At 42.4% G+C, this 16,322-nt stretch overlaps 1 protein-coding gene across 6 annotated transcripts in view; it reads left to right on the forward strand.

Annotated features, from left to right (window-relative positions):
* DPF3 (double PHD fingers 3) overlaps nt 1-14,477 on the forward strand; it is a 158,631-nt gene extending 144,154 nt beyond the window's left edge. For 5 of the 6 annotated variants that reach the window (XM_032690227.1, XM_032690229.1, XM_032690228.1 and 2 more), the window contains 3 exons: nt 9,449-9,561; nt 10,858-10,939; nt 11,970-14,477. In XM_032690227.1, the coding sequence (XP_032546118.1) occupies nt 9,449-9,561; nt 10,858-10,939; nt 11,970-12,040 (266 nt within the window). In that variant the 3' untranslated portion in view covers nt 12,041-14,477. The remainder of the gene's footprint in view (nt 1-9,448; nt 9,562-10,857; nt 10,940-11,969) is intronic. The other variant, XM_032690230.1, reaches the window with a different exon arrangement.
* The last annotated feature ends 1,845 nt before the right edge of the window (nt 14,478-16,322 follow it).

Genomic DNA, 16,322 nt, shown 5'->3' on the forward strand with positions numbered 1-16,322 from the left:
CTTTATTGGCACTTAAAAATTCCTAACCAAACAGGAATAAAATCAGTAGACGATGGGATTTTCCCAGCTTCTGACACTGCATTACGAACAGTGGAGAGTGTACATGGAGATCATTGCCTATTTGGCATCTAAAAGGATTTCTTTAACTTAATTCTTTAACTTAACAAGAGACTGAAGTAACTTGCTCCAAATTGGTTTTGTTTCTGTTGAGTGAGGCAGTTACACTTATGTCTGAACATACAGTTACATTAGCAATAGTGTAAATTATGCTTGTGTGAGAAAGACAGACCTCTTGCATTTTCAGCACGTTCACATCAATTATCAACCATTTACCCATCATATGCTGAATTTCTTTACCTAGATGATATGTTACCTCATGTAACAGCAATGAGGTCACTGTGTATACAATGGCATGGTGTCTTCTGCATAGTTAAGTTTCTTTGATATTAAAATTATGACATTTAAATAATTTCTCTGGAGTTTGCCATTTGATTTGAAATTTCTAGAACTGTGCTGGCAGGGAATTAGTCTAGAGTAATTCCTTAATCTTTCTAGAAAGAAACTTAGTCCAGAGATTAGTAATACTCTCTCCTTTATCCCTTTCCTTTCCCTAATTTATCAGTGTAAACCCAGCCTATCCTGTTTCCAACTAACAGTTGATTTTATGGGATGGCTGTTTCATGGCTCATGGGTGAGATCACCTCTGAAGTTTTTCCCACAGTCCTTGATGCTTGAGGAGGACCACAGTGGTGCAGTGGAGATTGTCTTGATGCTCTCTGAACTGACCGGGTGAACATGGCCTGCTTTAAATGTCATGACAAATTGCCTGAGTTGCAGTTTCCCTCATAATCCCAGCTGAGAAACCCCTGTTAGAGCGCTCTGGGGAAATGATGTGTCCCATCCACTGCTGCCACCAGTTTAGACACACTTTGTGTGAAAACACTGGAGTCTTTTTGAATGCTCCTTTGATATCATGGGAGCACTAGGCAGCACTGGGCATCCCTGCAGGCAGGCTGCCATCTATCTGGCTGTGTTAGTGGGGCAATTTAACACCAGAAACACTGGGGAAGGACCAGGTATTTGGACAGCAAATGTGTGTTCAAGCAGGTAGCAGAGGCCCTGTTATATTAAAGGGAGGGGAGGAGGGGCAGAGCTGATATCTTGTTTTGGGGGTGGTTGGTAACAAAGGCAATGCCACTCGTGGAAGGCTATTCAGGCTGCCATTTCCCTAGCATTTTAAATACCACCCCACTCCTCTCATTATAGCTGGAGATTTTGGCTCTCCCAGGGGGGAGGAGATGTTCTAAATGGGCTGCCAGGGAGGTGGATTTAATGCACTAGGAAGAGCTGGCTTCACCAAGTTAAAAAGCAAAACAAACCCCAATCCTCCGTTCCTATTTTTAGTGTTTATGACCAAGTATTTTTGCTTGGTTGCTCATTTTGAAAGGGTTTAGTGAGCCTGCCAGTTGATTGAAAGCTCTGTGGTGTGTGAGCTGGCCTGGCTGGGGAGCCTGCAGTGCATAGCGACGAGGTCGGAGCTGTGCTGGAGGTTTTTTTCCACTGCAGTTTGTTGAAGGGTAACGAAAATGTCCCTGGGGCAAAGGGGATGTTGGCTTTCCAGGTTGTGGTGATTCATCTTGTCTGGATAAGCAGTCTTTCTCTCACTCTTGCATTTTCAGCTCTGTGTATCTCACCCCTACTTCACTGTGCAACCAAATGCAAAACCTGCCCTTCAGTGTATGGGCAGCCTTGCTGGGTGTCTTCCACAGTCGGCCCCCCTGAGCTGTACGGCTTGGCAGCATTAGCATTCCATGCCTGTCCTCCTGGCCAGTTCATGTTCTATAAATGGGTTTATTCTCGTTATTAGGAGCTATGTCCCTGGCATATGGAGTCCGTGTGGTGCCTGCAGGCAGGTTTCCTTCCTGTTGGTGTTGGTAAGCAGCCCAAGTGCCTCCTGGCAATTAGCAGATCGTTACCCATAATGCAGCACTCAGCGATGCAGCCTGGTGGTTTTTCTGGAGGTCACTCTGACCTAATTCACCCCCAGGAATTGTACAGTGCTGGCATGACTTACCAGTGCATTAACAAGCTGATGCTTCAGTACAAGGTTATTTGAGTGCTTCTACATTATTTTTCTTAGGCAAGAAATAGCCATTTTGTCTAGCGGCCAACAGTGGTTAATGGGGGCCAGTCTGGAAGAAGAGGGAGCTGAGTGCTGGCTGGTTTTGACATGAGACATGGGGGCATGTGACATCTCCTTCAGCTTTACAGTTGGGGGCTGTTTCTGATCCCCCAGGTTGCAAATGCACAGGGCTCACAGCATCTTTGCAGTGAACTGAGCAGTGTATGTCAGGTGTGTCTGAATCCCCACTGCTTGGCCTTAGAGAGGAAGACAGAGGAATGGGACTGTGCCCCAGATCTGTCGCAGCCCAAATCTCTGGGAGATATGGAAATAGAGGTGCAGATTTCAGCTTGTCCCAGGCAGTTTTGGAGGGACAAGTGTGCCTGGACAGAGGGGGACACCCACAAAGCAGCAGACACCCTGGCAGGGCTTGTCCTCCCCCTGGCAAACCTGCACAGAAATGCAGCAGCATCAGCCCAAATCGGGGTGTTCTCCCTGTGGTGATTGGTCTGCACCGAAGTTAATTATCAGCAGTTTTTAGAGGCTTTTAAAATCTGTTACTCCTGTTTTTTCATTTTTCCCTGCTAAGATATGTATGACTGGATTGTGCATGCTGAGGAAGGGGCAGCGGGTACACAGGGCAAAATCACAAATCTATTGCAGTAAAATTGTTTTAAAAGATTTCTCAAGTAGCTTTTTTAAGATGTGTGCCATCTACTACCACAGGGATGGCGTGTGGAGAATGATTTGACTGACAAACCATTAGGAAACCCAGAATAACTCACTCCTGGCTTCTCTCTCTTTGCATGCTCTAGAGGTCACCCCTGAATCCCACCCAGCTCCTCCCGCTGCCATGTGCCAGATGGAGTTCTGCTGCCTTGTCCGTGGCTAATCTCCCTGGGTGCATCTGGGTCTGTGTATGCACAGATCCTTCATTTTGTTTATGCACATGAGCAGCCTGAGCCAAGTTTTGCTCTCCAGGTACCCTCTGTAACCGAGGTTCCTTGTAACCTAGCTGATGCTCTTGGTGCTTAAGAATGTTTCAGAGAAAATTATATGGCATTGTAGAGTCAAACCTGGGCATGAGTTGAGCTGGTGGGTGGAGTTTCCTCAGGCAATTAAATTTTCTGGGGAGTGCTTGGAGATAAAGGGTGTTACAGCAGGAGCTCGCTAACTCTGCTCCCCATGCCCTTTGGTGTTTATATGGCTAAAGGAACAGCAGACCAGTGCAGGAGAGTGAGCTGCAAGTGTCACCTGCCACATACCACCATTTTCTAACTTCCTCAAAATCTCTGGCTCTAATTGCCTTCAAACGCAGGTCTGTCCTGCTTTCAGTTCCCATTGACTCCAATTACACCTGCCAAACTGCAACTGGGACTGAACCACTTTCTTTTGCACGGGGGTTTTATTTGTCCCTTGGGTGAACAATTAAAGTGGACTCTCTTCTACTGGTGCCGAATATTTGAGCAAGTGCTTGTAATTTATGTCACTTCTACTGGAACTGGCAGTACTGAGAAGCAAACCACCTCCACCAGAGTGCAGCTGGCTGCCAGTCACAGTGCTAATGCAGCAGAGTGCCCTTTCACTTTCTACAGGCTCAGTTTAAGCTCTGTCCATGCTGGCCAGAGCAACTATAGGCTAGAAAATGAAATAATAGGAACTATAAGCTCTTCTACAGCTGAATGGTTTCAGAGATCAATCAGTTATTAGAGGCACTAATTCTTCCACAATTACTGGCACATTGTAGCGTATTAGAATAGAGGAGAGTTGGTCTCTAACCAAATCAGAGCAACCAGACTATTCACTGAAGCCACTGAGTCCTTTCAGACTCACTTCTTTAGCAGAGTTGGCAGTGCTGGAACACACTGGGAGAAACCGCCAGGTTTTCTCACTTCCATCAGGACATAGAAATTCACAGGGGTAATATTTCCTCTTCTGTCTAATAGTAATACAACCCAATGGTGCCTATGAGTGAGACTTCCTTTTTGGTTTGTTTGTGTTTTTCTTAAGAAGCTGTATTCAGCGGGGCCCTGTGCTGAAGTGGTTGAGACAAGAGTCCTTCACCTGCAGACTCCGACATCTACCCCTGCCCTGGCCACTAGAAAAGCCATTATATTTTTCTGTAATGAAATACTCCTGCTTCTCCATATCACAGTGTGTCATGGTTTGAGATAGCTCCAAAATCCAAAACCTATCTCAAACCATGACACAGAGGTAGTGTGGCAGGTGGTGCCTTGGATCCTCACCCCACAAACATGGGCTTCTGTTCATGAGTACCTCCATTTTAGCAGGCAAGCATATATCTACACCTTCACATTGAAAGATAGAAAGGGCCAGGAAAATGACAAGAGCTTCCCATCCTCATCCCTTAGGAATGTCTAGTCTTTTTCTGAGCATTGAGCTCCTCGAACCTGGGATTCTGGCAGAGCCAAGTCTTTTGGTGTGCTTAGGTGGTTTGAGTTTTTAAGGGCCTTTTCTAATCCATCTGTTGTTGACACTACAAGTCTGTAAGCATGCCTTCCTAGACAGACAAATGAGGATTAAATTTTTATATCATAACCATAAAATCATATTACTTATTAGAATTACAAGTTTCCCTTCTTTTGTACACATAATGGTAATAATTCTGTCTAATGATGGCAGTGGTCACAGCAATCCTTATTCTTAGCAGGAGGAAATTATGCCGTTTCTTTGCATGTAAAACTTCCATTATTTGGATGGGATTTCTGTGACATAGGTCATTATATCTGTAATACGTATTTATAGTTGTTTAAAGACCTGAATAGTTTGTGGAATAAATTCTGATGCAATACGTATTTATAGTTGTTTAAAGACCTGAATAGTTTGTGGAATAAATTCTGATGCAATATAGCCAGGAGCCCTGTGAATTTTCATCATGCTATTGATTAAAAAGCCCACTACTACATAGTGAAGATAAGGGAAAGAATTGGAAACTAGGTCAAAATTCCTTTTACTCTGTATAAATAATTTCACATTTGTTATTAAAAAAAAACTTTGCTTATTTTTTTCTTCAAGATAATCTCTGCCTTTGTTTCAAAAAGGTTATTGATTGGATTGTTAACTTAAATAGTCTGTGGCGGGTGTGACAGAGCACATGACTGCAATTAATCTTGTGATGCAGAATCCATTATTGAAAAAGCACTAATGAGCCATTCTAAGGCCTTCACTGGTCACAAGAGTGCCTGGGAGCAGCAGATTGCTCCTGCCCTTTAATGTCAGTTTTGGTCTTTAATGTTACACAGCCAGTGTAAGCAGAAGAGATTTTTATATTTTTTTAGGGTATTTCTTTTAAAATTATCTTTCCCATCAGCCTGCAATTGCACCAAGTGCAGGAGACAAGAATTGGTCTCTGAATGTGCTCACCTCCCTACTCCTCTGAGCAAATGTCTGGTGAGCATAGTGTACAATGAAAAGCAGTGGCATGTGAAACACGGATGTCACTATAAAATATGGTCTCAGTTGCAGAGTTCAGATCCAGAGGAGAGTTTCGACAAAGATGAGGGAGCTTTCAAACATGATCTACACTTTAAAATATTGTTTTAAGACAAAGGGATGAGCTGTTGGAAACCTCACTGCAAGTTTTATTGTCTATGTTGTTTATAGCTATTGCAGCATAGCAAAAGTTTAGGTAGAGAATAGTTATGGTAGATTAGAAACTGTCAATGTTAATATATTGCCTTCTCCTTCAACAGAACTGCTCCCAGAGTGTGTTTTAGAGGTCTGTCTATTGACTTTGGTGACACCATAAATATATGTTACTTCTTCCTCTTATTACATCTGTGGAGCTGATACCTACTTGCAAGAGTGATCCAGGGTTTCCCAGAGCTGAGCCACCACCTAAATTATGAACTGAGTTCCAGCTGCAGATTCTTTGCTGCACAACTTTGCCATAGCAAATGCTGTTTATCGCAAGTTTAGATGAAATAAGACTGTTTCTTCATCTTAACCACATAAGTGATGAACTTAAGCAAGAAGATTCTCAGCTCTCCAGCTTGTGCACTACCATAGTGTCTGTAACTTGAACCATATTTTGGACTGCTCTTTGTGTAAAAGAAAATTGTTTGTGGGCTGAACTGGCCTTTAAAAAAAACCAAAACAAAGCAACACAAAAAAAATAAGAAAAGGAATTTGAATTTACCTATTCTAGCTTGCCACATGCAGCTACAGGGGGCTTTGTGTTTAGGTATTCTGACACAGAGGGAATGCTAAGAAGTTCTGTGATATGGAGCAGGGATGATGTTCACTAACATTGCCTCAGGAAGTCTTGGATGTGTGAATTTTCTCATAGGATGTAAACCACTGGGTTTTGGCAAAAGTAGCAGGAATATAGAGAGATTGTGAAAAAGGAGAGCAGGGAGGGAAGGAAAAAGAATTTTAATGTATCTACTGGCATGCTTACCATACATTACAGTGCCTCATCATGCTGCTGGCATAAGTAAAAATAGTGTTTCCAATGACATTAGGTTAGGGTCATGGTACCACAAGGGATGCTGCTTAATGTAAAAAAGGATCTGACTTAGAAGTCTAAGAAAGACATGTCCACGAGATATTCTTTTTGCCTTACACATGGCATAAGCCCTGGATTAACAGAGACCAATCTGCAGCTATGCAGACACTACTCTTGTAGTTGCAGCAGTGGGAGACAGAGCCTAATAGAGTGAATAAATTGGTATATTTTTGCAAAATATTTCTTCATTGCTAGTAAAAAGAAACCACTGTGGCCCTTGCTCTACTATTAATATTTTCTAAGGAATCCTCAGTACACAAGATACCCTTTCTTTTAGGCTTCTGGTAGGTGAGGTTCTTAAGAAGTGCTCTGCAAAATAGGATGGATCACTCCAAGGATGAGGCACCATCAATAGACATGCAGCACAGAAGACCTGCAGAGGTGTTTTTGAGGCAAATGAGTAACAAGACAGTCAAGACAGATAACTGGAAGAGAGCAGGAATGGCTGCAGAGGGACATGGATAAAGTAGTGAACAGAACCTGACCTTTGTGTTGTGTGAGAAAAGGGGGTCTTTAGCTGGAATCTCTGCAATGAGAAATGTGTGTACACAAACAAATGAGCATGTGAAGATGTGTACGCATTTAGCTGTGATTTATTTCCCTAAGTTTGGTTCCATTCTTTCTGTTTCTTTTCAAATGTGACTGAAGCTATTTAACTCTGATTAACTCACCTCCCTGTATGAGTTGCTTTCTGTGATATATTACAGCAATGTACAACATTTCTGGAAGCAACTCTGATGCTGGGATGAATTCCCCCCCAATATGTAGTGTGGCCCATTTGTTCTATTTACTGGTGTTGGAATAAGGTTTGCATTCACTGTAAATCAGATCTGGAGGAACATTTCAGTGTCATGTCAGGTTCTGCTAGCTTAGTAGTATCAGAAATTATATGAGGTCCTCTCAGGAAGAAAAGGTATCTTGTCAAATCTCCTTTTGCATAGTTGCTGTTTCAAGCTCCCCAGAACTTTAGTTTGGATTTGGTTCACTATAACTCTAAGTAAAATCTGATACTTGTTTTGTGCTGATATTTCAAGGGCTCCAAAACCCAGTGATCTTCTTAGCCCATCTGAGCTCACCAGCATTGTCAAGACATTTCTTTATTCAAAGGCTTAAGAGTGATACAAGCAATGTCATTGATCCTTCCCTCCTTAAACATCTCCTTTATTTTCTATTCCATTTCCTTAATAACTTATGTATACACATTTCTTTGCTGGACAGGCTTAGTTTTCATACCAAAACTGTGCAAATATAACTGGAGAACAAAAATCCTTATTACAGCATTTGGTAGTACCATGGACACATAAAAGAAATATATTGCCCACAGCATTATTGCCTTATCCAGCAATTCTCAGCAACTGTTTGCTTCACTAGCTAGAAAATACAGAAACTTCTTGTAGGGTGGTGATGGGTGGTGTGATGACACAGCAAAATATTGCTGATAGGTCTAGTAATGAAGATGGCACATCTGTGCCCACATCTACCACAGACATGCCTTTTTTTCTTATCAGAGAAGCAGCCTTTCTTTCTCCACTCTTAAAAAGGCGCTTAGGCTGGTGGAAGTGGAAAAGATTTTTTCATACCCTGTAGTCTAAGAACAGCAGATTGGCTGGAGGTGAAAAAACCCTGTGCGCCTGACTGCGTGAGTTTCTAGAAGTAAGAGGCGGCAGTGCTGGATGTGTATACCTGTATTTCTAGTTTTTCTACAGATGAGCAGTTGACTATACCTGTCATGACTATGCACAGCATTAATGCTTTCTTGTATCAGAGAGGGATGCCAAATATGTGGCTTTCCACCAGTAGCTTATTGCAGGTGATTTAGGCAATGTCTCAGCCTGATAGGGGTGGTTTGGGAGTACAGTACTTTATTTCAGCGCTGTATTTTTCTTGTTTTGTTTTGCAGAAGGAACACTGATCCTACCTTTGGTTTGTTTGTTTGTTTGTATTTTCCCCTCCAGAAAGCCCATTGCTGACCCTGCTACTGTGATACCGCTGTTTTGCAAAGCTGGAGTTGACACGCATGTAGGGGCGGGGGTTGTAACTCTGGCAATTTGTCCTTCCCAATTAGATGTGACTGTTCTGCTAGCTTTCCCTTCTTTATTCCTTTCATTTAGTTCATTGTGGGAGTTGGCTTGGGGTTTTTTTTCCTTTTGGTTCCTTGTTTTGATCCTGGAAGGATAGCTGTGCAATTTGGTTTCTTCTGTGCCAACCAACTTTAGTGGCAGAGCTCTTAAAAAAATTAAAAGCTATATCCCTCCATCCTGTCTTGCATCATCTCTCTATGCCACTGCTTCCATTTAAGCAAAGTTTACAGAATTGCTCCACCCATTTGGACACCAGGAAGGGAAGCTGTGAAATGGAGAATAACCTCATTTCCACCAGGTCCTTCGTTCCAGTCGAAACAACGCTAATTGAAACTGTAGTCCAATTTCTATTAAGACAGATGGTCTCTCTCTGAAATCAGGTTTGTTTCTGATTTCATCCTTTCTCTTGTTGTCTTTCAAAAAAAGAAAACCAAAACAAAAAGCAAATGCACAAAAAACAACTCAAAGCCAAACCATTTTTAAGAGCTCTGAATAAAAATGCTTTGCCAATGGGGAATGGGTGGAGATGACTCTGATTTTCTCTTGTGCCCGGCAGCGAAAGGGTTAATGCCTGCTTTCCTCTTTGGTATCTGTTAGTTGCAGCCCATGTTGTGATCAGTCCATGTCCATGTGTGTTTTGTTCCCAAATTTAATACTGGTTAATTAACAAGCAATAAGTGAGCCTTAACAATGACAGTTGTTTCCGATCTTCCTCAGGACACCCGACCTGCCTGCAGTTCACCACAAACATGACTGAGGCTGTTAAAACCTATCAGTGGCAATGCATTGAGTGCAAATCCTGCAGCCTTTGTGGGACCTCTGAGAACGATGTGAGTTCATTTATCTTTTCATGCAAATAAGCATCTGCAATCTGCTCCCATGCCCATCTTTGAGGAGCACGTGGCAGTAGTGTGGGTCATTGTTTTACTGCTACTTCCATACATCTCCAAGGAAAAGCCACCCCTAAGAGCAGAGATAGGCTTCTCCCAAGTGTCCCCATTCAGCCATTGGTCTGAATTTACCACAGGTATCATACAGGGTCACTTAAGGTGGCGATACTTGTAGTTTGTATGCTTATTCAATAGAAGTTAACTGGGGGTCATAAACTCCTGTTGCAGGGCATTTCAAGAGAGTATTATTTTCAATATGGTAGTCAGAAGTAGATGTAAATATGTGATAACCCAAGTATGTTTCTTCTGTCCCTGATTTTCCTTACTTTCTTGGCATGATTTTTTTACATTAAGTAAACATGAAAACATTTGAACTGAGATGGCTAGGCCTCACCTAATCACCTATTCCAGTGATTTCCAAACTATGATCCAGAGCCTGCAGCTGAACAATGTCTCTCTGTGGGGTTTTCAGTTAAAATCTGATGCCAAGGGTCCTTCATGGCCTGTGAGAAACTGGGAGAACTAACAGTGCCTGGAGAACTTTGGAGGACATTAGCTAACACTACATTCCTTACAGCAGAATACATTTGAAGCCTGAGATATTTTTTTTGCTTTTGCAATAAATAAGGAAATCTGAAGCCAGGGAGCTGTTCTGCCTTAAGAATCATGGCATACTTCGGAGCAGATTTTTTCACCCAAAATATATGAAAGAGCTGCAGACCACATGGTGTGGTCATGTTATTCCCATCTGTTTCACAAAGAATTTACTCAGCTGAGTTTTGGAGAACTGTCTAAGTAAAAGTTTTTTTCTGAAGGGATGAGATCCACCACATGGTCACCCTGGAGCCCAGCAAAGCCTGTCCTCTTAGGACAGCTTATCCCTGGCCTAACAGCTCTTTTGCTCCTGCATCATGAGGCCACCTTGGAAGCAAGTCCTCTACTTCTCATGGTGATTTTCTAGTTAGAAACTGAGCTGCCTTTGTGATAAGAAGGGCTTTCTGCAGCTTCTCAGAAATATGGTGGTTGATCATGGATGCACAAATGTGATGCTTGTAGCCTTTTGCACTCCCAACAGTCTCTTAGTCTCTGTGTCGCAGGTCTGCATTCCTAGCTGAGCACTGCTGGTTACCATTCTTATGTTTTCATCTTGGCAACAGACTAATTTACATCATTTTATCTCTTCTCCTCTCTTTCTCTTCCTGTTTCCCTACTGTCTCTTCAACAAACCTGCCTCAGGACCAGCTGCTCTTCTGTGATGACTGTGACCGTGGCTATCACATGTATTGCTTGAATCCACCGGTCTTTGAGCCCCCAGAAGGTAACATATCTTGAAAGTCTGCTTTGAAAATCACAATTAAGTCCTTGTGGAGAAGGGAAGAATTTCAGAAAGGTGATCTAGGCCATGCAGGGTTAAGGAAGCAGTAGCAAAGCAGAGACAAGTAGCACTGGAAAGAAAGAAAATTAAGATGTGAAGGTCTAGTGTGGTCTGTGATATCCTATTCCGTCTTGCCTGGTCTCTACCTCCTCTTACAGGATATGACTCTTTTGTGGGTCATGGGTACCTTGGGATGTCCCACATGTCATTGGTCACCTCAATTTAGTCAACTGAATTGAGGTCCTGTGACTCAGGACTCAATTGTGACTTTGGACTTCCTAAGAAGTCGAAGTCCCAGAGAGAAAGCCCCAGATAGGGAGGTCCTCTCTGAAGCACCTGAGAGTCTGTTGTCAGGAGACTGGGTTAAGAGAAATTACTTTTCTTCCTCTATGATCCGTTTCTGCCTTGGCAGGGTGAGAATTTTACGTATTACGTTTGGTATGTAGTTATGACCTCTGCAGTAAGTTCAGTCTGACTATACTACAACTGGTTGTAGTTTGTCACTTGGCTGTGGAGCAGAGGAATTAGTCTCCTAACATTATAGATCCTCTGGCTAAAATCTGCAGAGAGCAGTAGAATTGGAGAAGGAGATAAGTTAGTGTGAATGACTGCAGTTTACATGAAGGGCAAGACAAGAATAATTACAAATTGATCATGGATTCAGGAGCTAATATTTGTAACTTTGGTAAAAAGGAAGCTAAGTCAGGAGGGAAAATTTTGAAATGAAGCTAATAATAAGCTAAAGGTTTCTATTCCACTGGGAAGTGGTGTATTGAATGCGCACCCCAGCAGCATTGTAGTTTATGCAGAAAGCTTATGGACACAACACCAAGGGAAGCAGAGACCACTTCACAAAAATACAGGCAATTCCAGTATTAGGAATACCTGATATCCTATTCAAGCCAATCTTGACATAAACTCTGAGTGCCTGGATTTGCCGTCATTCCTATAAGAAGGATTTCTTCATTTGCAGGTAGCTGGAGTTGTCATTTGTGCCAGGAGCTGCTCCGAGAGAGAGCATCAGCTTTTGGCTACCAGGCCTGAGGAGCTCCAGCAGTCAAAGAAACACTTTGCTCCTGGTGTTGCCATACCAGCACATGATTCCCATCCAGAACACAAAGACACAACCCACACCAAAATGAATGGACACTCAAATACAGGAAGAGGTACCTGTGGTATTCACTGTCACTAAGGCCATACCTCCTGGGCTCTACTAGAAGGATTGTGTATTTTTCCGATGCTCTGGATGAAATTTCTTCACTGCTATGCATGGTTGCTGCTTGCCATTAACAGGCTCACATACATTACAGAAGGGGGAGGGTTGTTATATCAACAGGGAGAAGTCAATTTTGTGTGGCCTTGTGCTTTCTCTTCAGTCTTTTTGTAAAAGCAAAAGTAGTAAGATATCTCCCAAGGAATTATTGGTGAGTACTTTAGCTAGGAGCAGCACCAGATGCATCTTTTCACAGGCTTGACTGGAAATCTCTTTATGGCAACCACTCTGTATATGAATGGGTGTTTATGAGGGGTGCTCTGAGAATTGCAATTAGTTCAATACTTCCCAGTTCATGAACAGCACATGTTCACCGATCAGAACTTTTTTGGGGTGACATTTTCTCCATTGGATCAAATGCCCTGATTTGGCAGATCTTTAGAAACTTGTCTTTAGTGTATCTGAAGGAAGAGCAGCACCGGTATGTATGCACAAAGATGCTTAGAAAAGCCTACCGTCTTTGGTATTTCAGGATATTCAGGCACACTGTCCCACTGCAATGCCAGCATGCAGTCCAGCCTCATAATTTTTTTTTATTCAGAAAATTCCAAATGGTTATGTATGTAACTGACTTTCCGTTTAGCTGAGAAAATTGAACAAAAGAGAAAATGTCATCTTAAGTTGATCATAGAAAGTAAAATTGTCAATTTTCTGAGCAATCTAAAGTAAGCTGCAAAAAGGAACAACTTTGCCTTAGAGTCAAATGAGGTACTTTTGATTAATTTTTTGAAATTTCTAAGCTAAAATGTTCTGCAACTTAAAATTTCATCTTCTTCTGGGAATTGCCTAATCAGGATTTCCAGCATTTCCAAAGTGTTACAGTTTTTTGTCAAAGTCATTAACAAGGTCTAGCTGAATTTCCAAATAATTTTGCCCCCAAATTCTCTACAACTGCATTTTTTGGCAAATGAGATAATTTGTCAAAAAAACCTTCCCCAACTCTAAAGGAAAGACTAATTTATTGAATCTAATATGAAAAGAAGGATTTTCATAATGATTTTAAAATTTAAATAGAAATAGTTCTACTTTATTTAAACAAACCTCTGCATGTGAAATGAAGAAACATTAAGTAAGTAAGAGCATCATTCGAAAAAAGTTTATTGCAGTTAAGTCTCTTTGAATAATTTAAAACATCACTAGGAGGATGAGTACATCAATAACTTCTACAAGATGCATCTTTAAAGTTAAAAACCTGCCACTCCTTCAACTGCCAAGTAGCCCAGAATAACCATTTTCTTGGGTATGATGTATATTACTTTCTATGCATAGATTTAAGTGGGTTTATAATATAAATTTATGAGAGTCCCAAGCAGCATGTGACTCATGTTGCTTGTAGAAGTAGGTAAGGACACTGAAGATTATATCTGGCATGTTTATTTTGGTTGAAACTTTTCTGCAAAATTAAATGTCCCCGAACACTTGAAAAACATTGTGAAAGAATATTGGTAAGCTATTTTTTATTTCCTTCTCCTTCTAATTACATTTAGTTAGAATGAGCTATAGTGACCTAATGCACTTTCCCTCATTATTTAGATAGTTTCTTCCCCTTTTGTTTTTTGTTCAAAAGTGGCTGTTGTCAGCTGCTGGATTCTCCTGCCTACTGTTGCAGCCTCTTCTCAGGCTGCAGCATTAGTATTTTAACCTGTTAAAAAAAGATTTAGGAATTATTTATCCTAATTGTATTGGACCACATCTCTCTTGGAGCAACTACACTTGCTACCTGCAAAATTCATTCAATATCTTAGGCTTTCCATGTGACAGCTCCTCAGATGAGCTGAGAGCACAAAGAAATGTGAGCATCAGGTGTGGGGAGAGCAAAGTGGAAGCTCATGCACCTGCATTAGGTGTCTGGTGCCTGTTGGGACAAAGCTCCAGAACAAATGTAAAATAAAGCGTCTTCCTTCCAGTCTGGAACTACCCTGGCCCTGGTGAGCACTTGGAGGACACAGCTCATCTGCATGAGCATTTACACCTATCTGTTGGTGTGGTTGAACCTGCTGACCTGGTACTTTGGGACCATCACATGGCTCAGTCTTACACAAAGTCTTGTTGCTGCTGTGGCCAGGAGTGCAACTATGTATTCACCAGAGACACCACTGAGCTCTCTCACAGAAAATGAATGTTTTGGCAAGAGTGACTGGAGCTGAGAAGTGTGCGTGCTGGAGGAAAGTTTTATGGTGGTGCTAGCAGTGGGAGCAGCAGATGTGGATTAGTGTTTGGGCTGGTCCTCAACCTAAGTCCTGCTGGGCTTAGGTCCATCATAAAAATGGCCATCGCCTTCCAGTTTCCTGGTATTTGCATTGACTTTGGGGGAGGAGTAGGACAATGTCTGCATTCTCAAATGGAGAGGAAAATGCATGTTGTTTTAGCCTGTGTGTTAAGCAGACAGTGGTGGCTCATCATGCAAGTCTCAGGTAGCCTAGTTGGTGGGAGTGGCTGGTGCAGAATTTCAGTGGTCTCCATCCTTGTGACGGAGACATTGCTAAAGGAGCTGTGATGTCTGCACACACCTGCTTTCTTATTTTGTGGTTTTGATCCATAGTTCTGACTGTTTTCTCCTTCCACAACCATTCTGCAGCAAAGAGTATCTTTCATGTTCAGAAATACTTTTCAGTGGCCTTGCTGAAGTTTCATCACTAATGAGGTATGATGGAAGGAGAGATTGCTAGATCTTCAATGGCAAAACATTGTTTGCCATCTGAGATCAGTGTGATAGAGTACTTACCCACAAGTGGACCAGCTCAACTTTCCAGCTTTATGCTCTGTAGCCAGGCAGCTCCAGGTGAATTTGGCAGCAGATTAGATGCAAGCTCTCCCCTGCTGAGAACTTCCTCCAGCTACAGCCTCCCTACTTCACTAGCTGGGTCTAAGACAAGGGGCCGGAAAGGCCACTCAGTGTCATCTTTAGAGTGCATTCAGAGCCATACGTCTTGGTGCACTTTAGAAATACTAACTGATCCCCCAAGAGAACAATGCTGTACCAGCTTTACTGAGATGTGGAGAGGCTGTGGCACAGCCATGGGGATTTGGAAGAGGAGGAGTTTAGAAGCTCTGGTAACTGATTCCCTGTCATCTGCTATCCTGCCAAGGATAGTCTTCCTGCATGACTGCTGGGAGGAATGACCCGGGCAACACCATCCGTTGTCAGGCAAATGTTATAGCAGTGATCTGGTCTGGCCAGTAAACAATGTGAGGGCTCTGGCTCATTGTGCTGTTCTCTCTCTCTTGCTATGGCAAGACCTGCAAGGCTGTTGGCAGCCCCTAGGGTGAACGAACTCTGGCATCTTTCAAAACTCCTCTGTGTAGGCAAGGCAAGTAATATTTTAGCACAAATCAGGGCAAACTACCATGAAAGACGGTAGATCCTGCATGCCTTGAAGTTTTCAAATCAAGAACAGACAGATTCCTAGATGTATTTCAATTAAATGCAATCTTAGTTAATCACAGGAATGTCTAACTGAAAAAGGCTTGTGTTATAGAGGAAGTCAGGCTGGATGATGTAATTGTTCTTCCTGGTCTTATTATGAAAACAGATGTTTACTGTGTGAGAGGACATATTTAAATAAAAGCAGTGTCTGCATAGTGGCCTTGAAGTATGTTAGTTAAGCATATGCACCTGATCCTTCTAATTTTTAACTCATTTTGGATAACCTAAAAAAGGTCACTGACAGAAAATCGTCTTTACTGATGCAGTAAATTGCACATTACCTCCTTCATGCCCACAATGGCAGCTACTTTGGTGTTAGCTACCTCAGGCTGTTCCAGAGACTGAACAATTCAGACTACATTGTGTGAAGCCATGGCTTGCTTCTGGCTCTCCCTCTATCACATTTGAGTGCTGTGTTGCCCAGTTTTCTGTCCATGGTGGGAAGACCATCTGGGGAGGGGACCACTTGCAGTGGCAGACTCAGAAACCAGAGGGGTGGAGAAATGGTCTCAAAAGGGGGAGCATCCAAGGGGTGCCACTGAGGAGGTGAACCCATGTTGCCATTGCAGAGCCTCCCCTGTAGTCTGGAAAAGGCAATACCTTTAAGAAACATGAGATGGGTCCTA

This window comes from Chiroxiphia lanceolata, chromosome 6, assembly GCF_009829145.1.
Source record: "Chiroxiphia lanceolata isolate bChiLan1 chromosome 6, bChiLan1.pri, whole genome shotgun sequence".
Classification (NCBI taxonomy): Eukaryota; Metazoa; Chordata; class Aves; order Passeriformes; family Pipridae; genus Chiroxiphia; species Chiroxiphia lanceolata.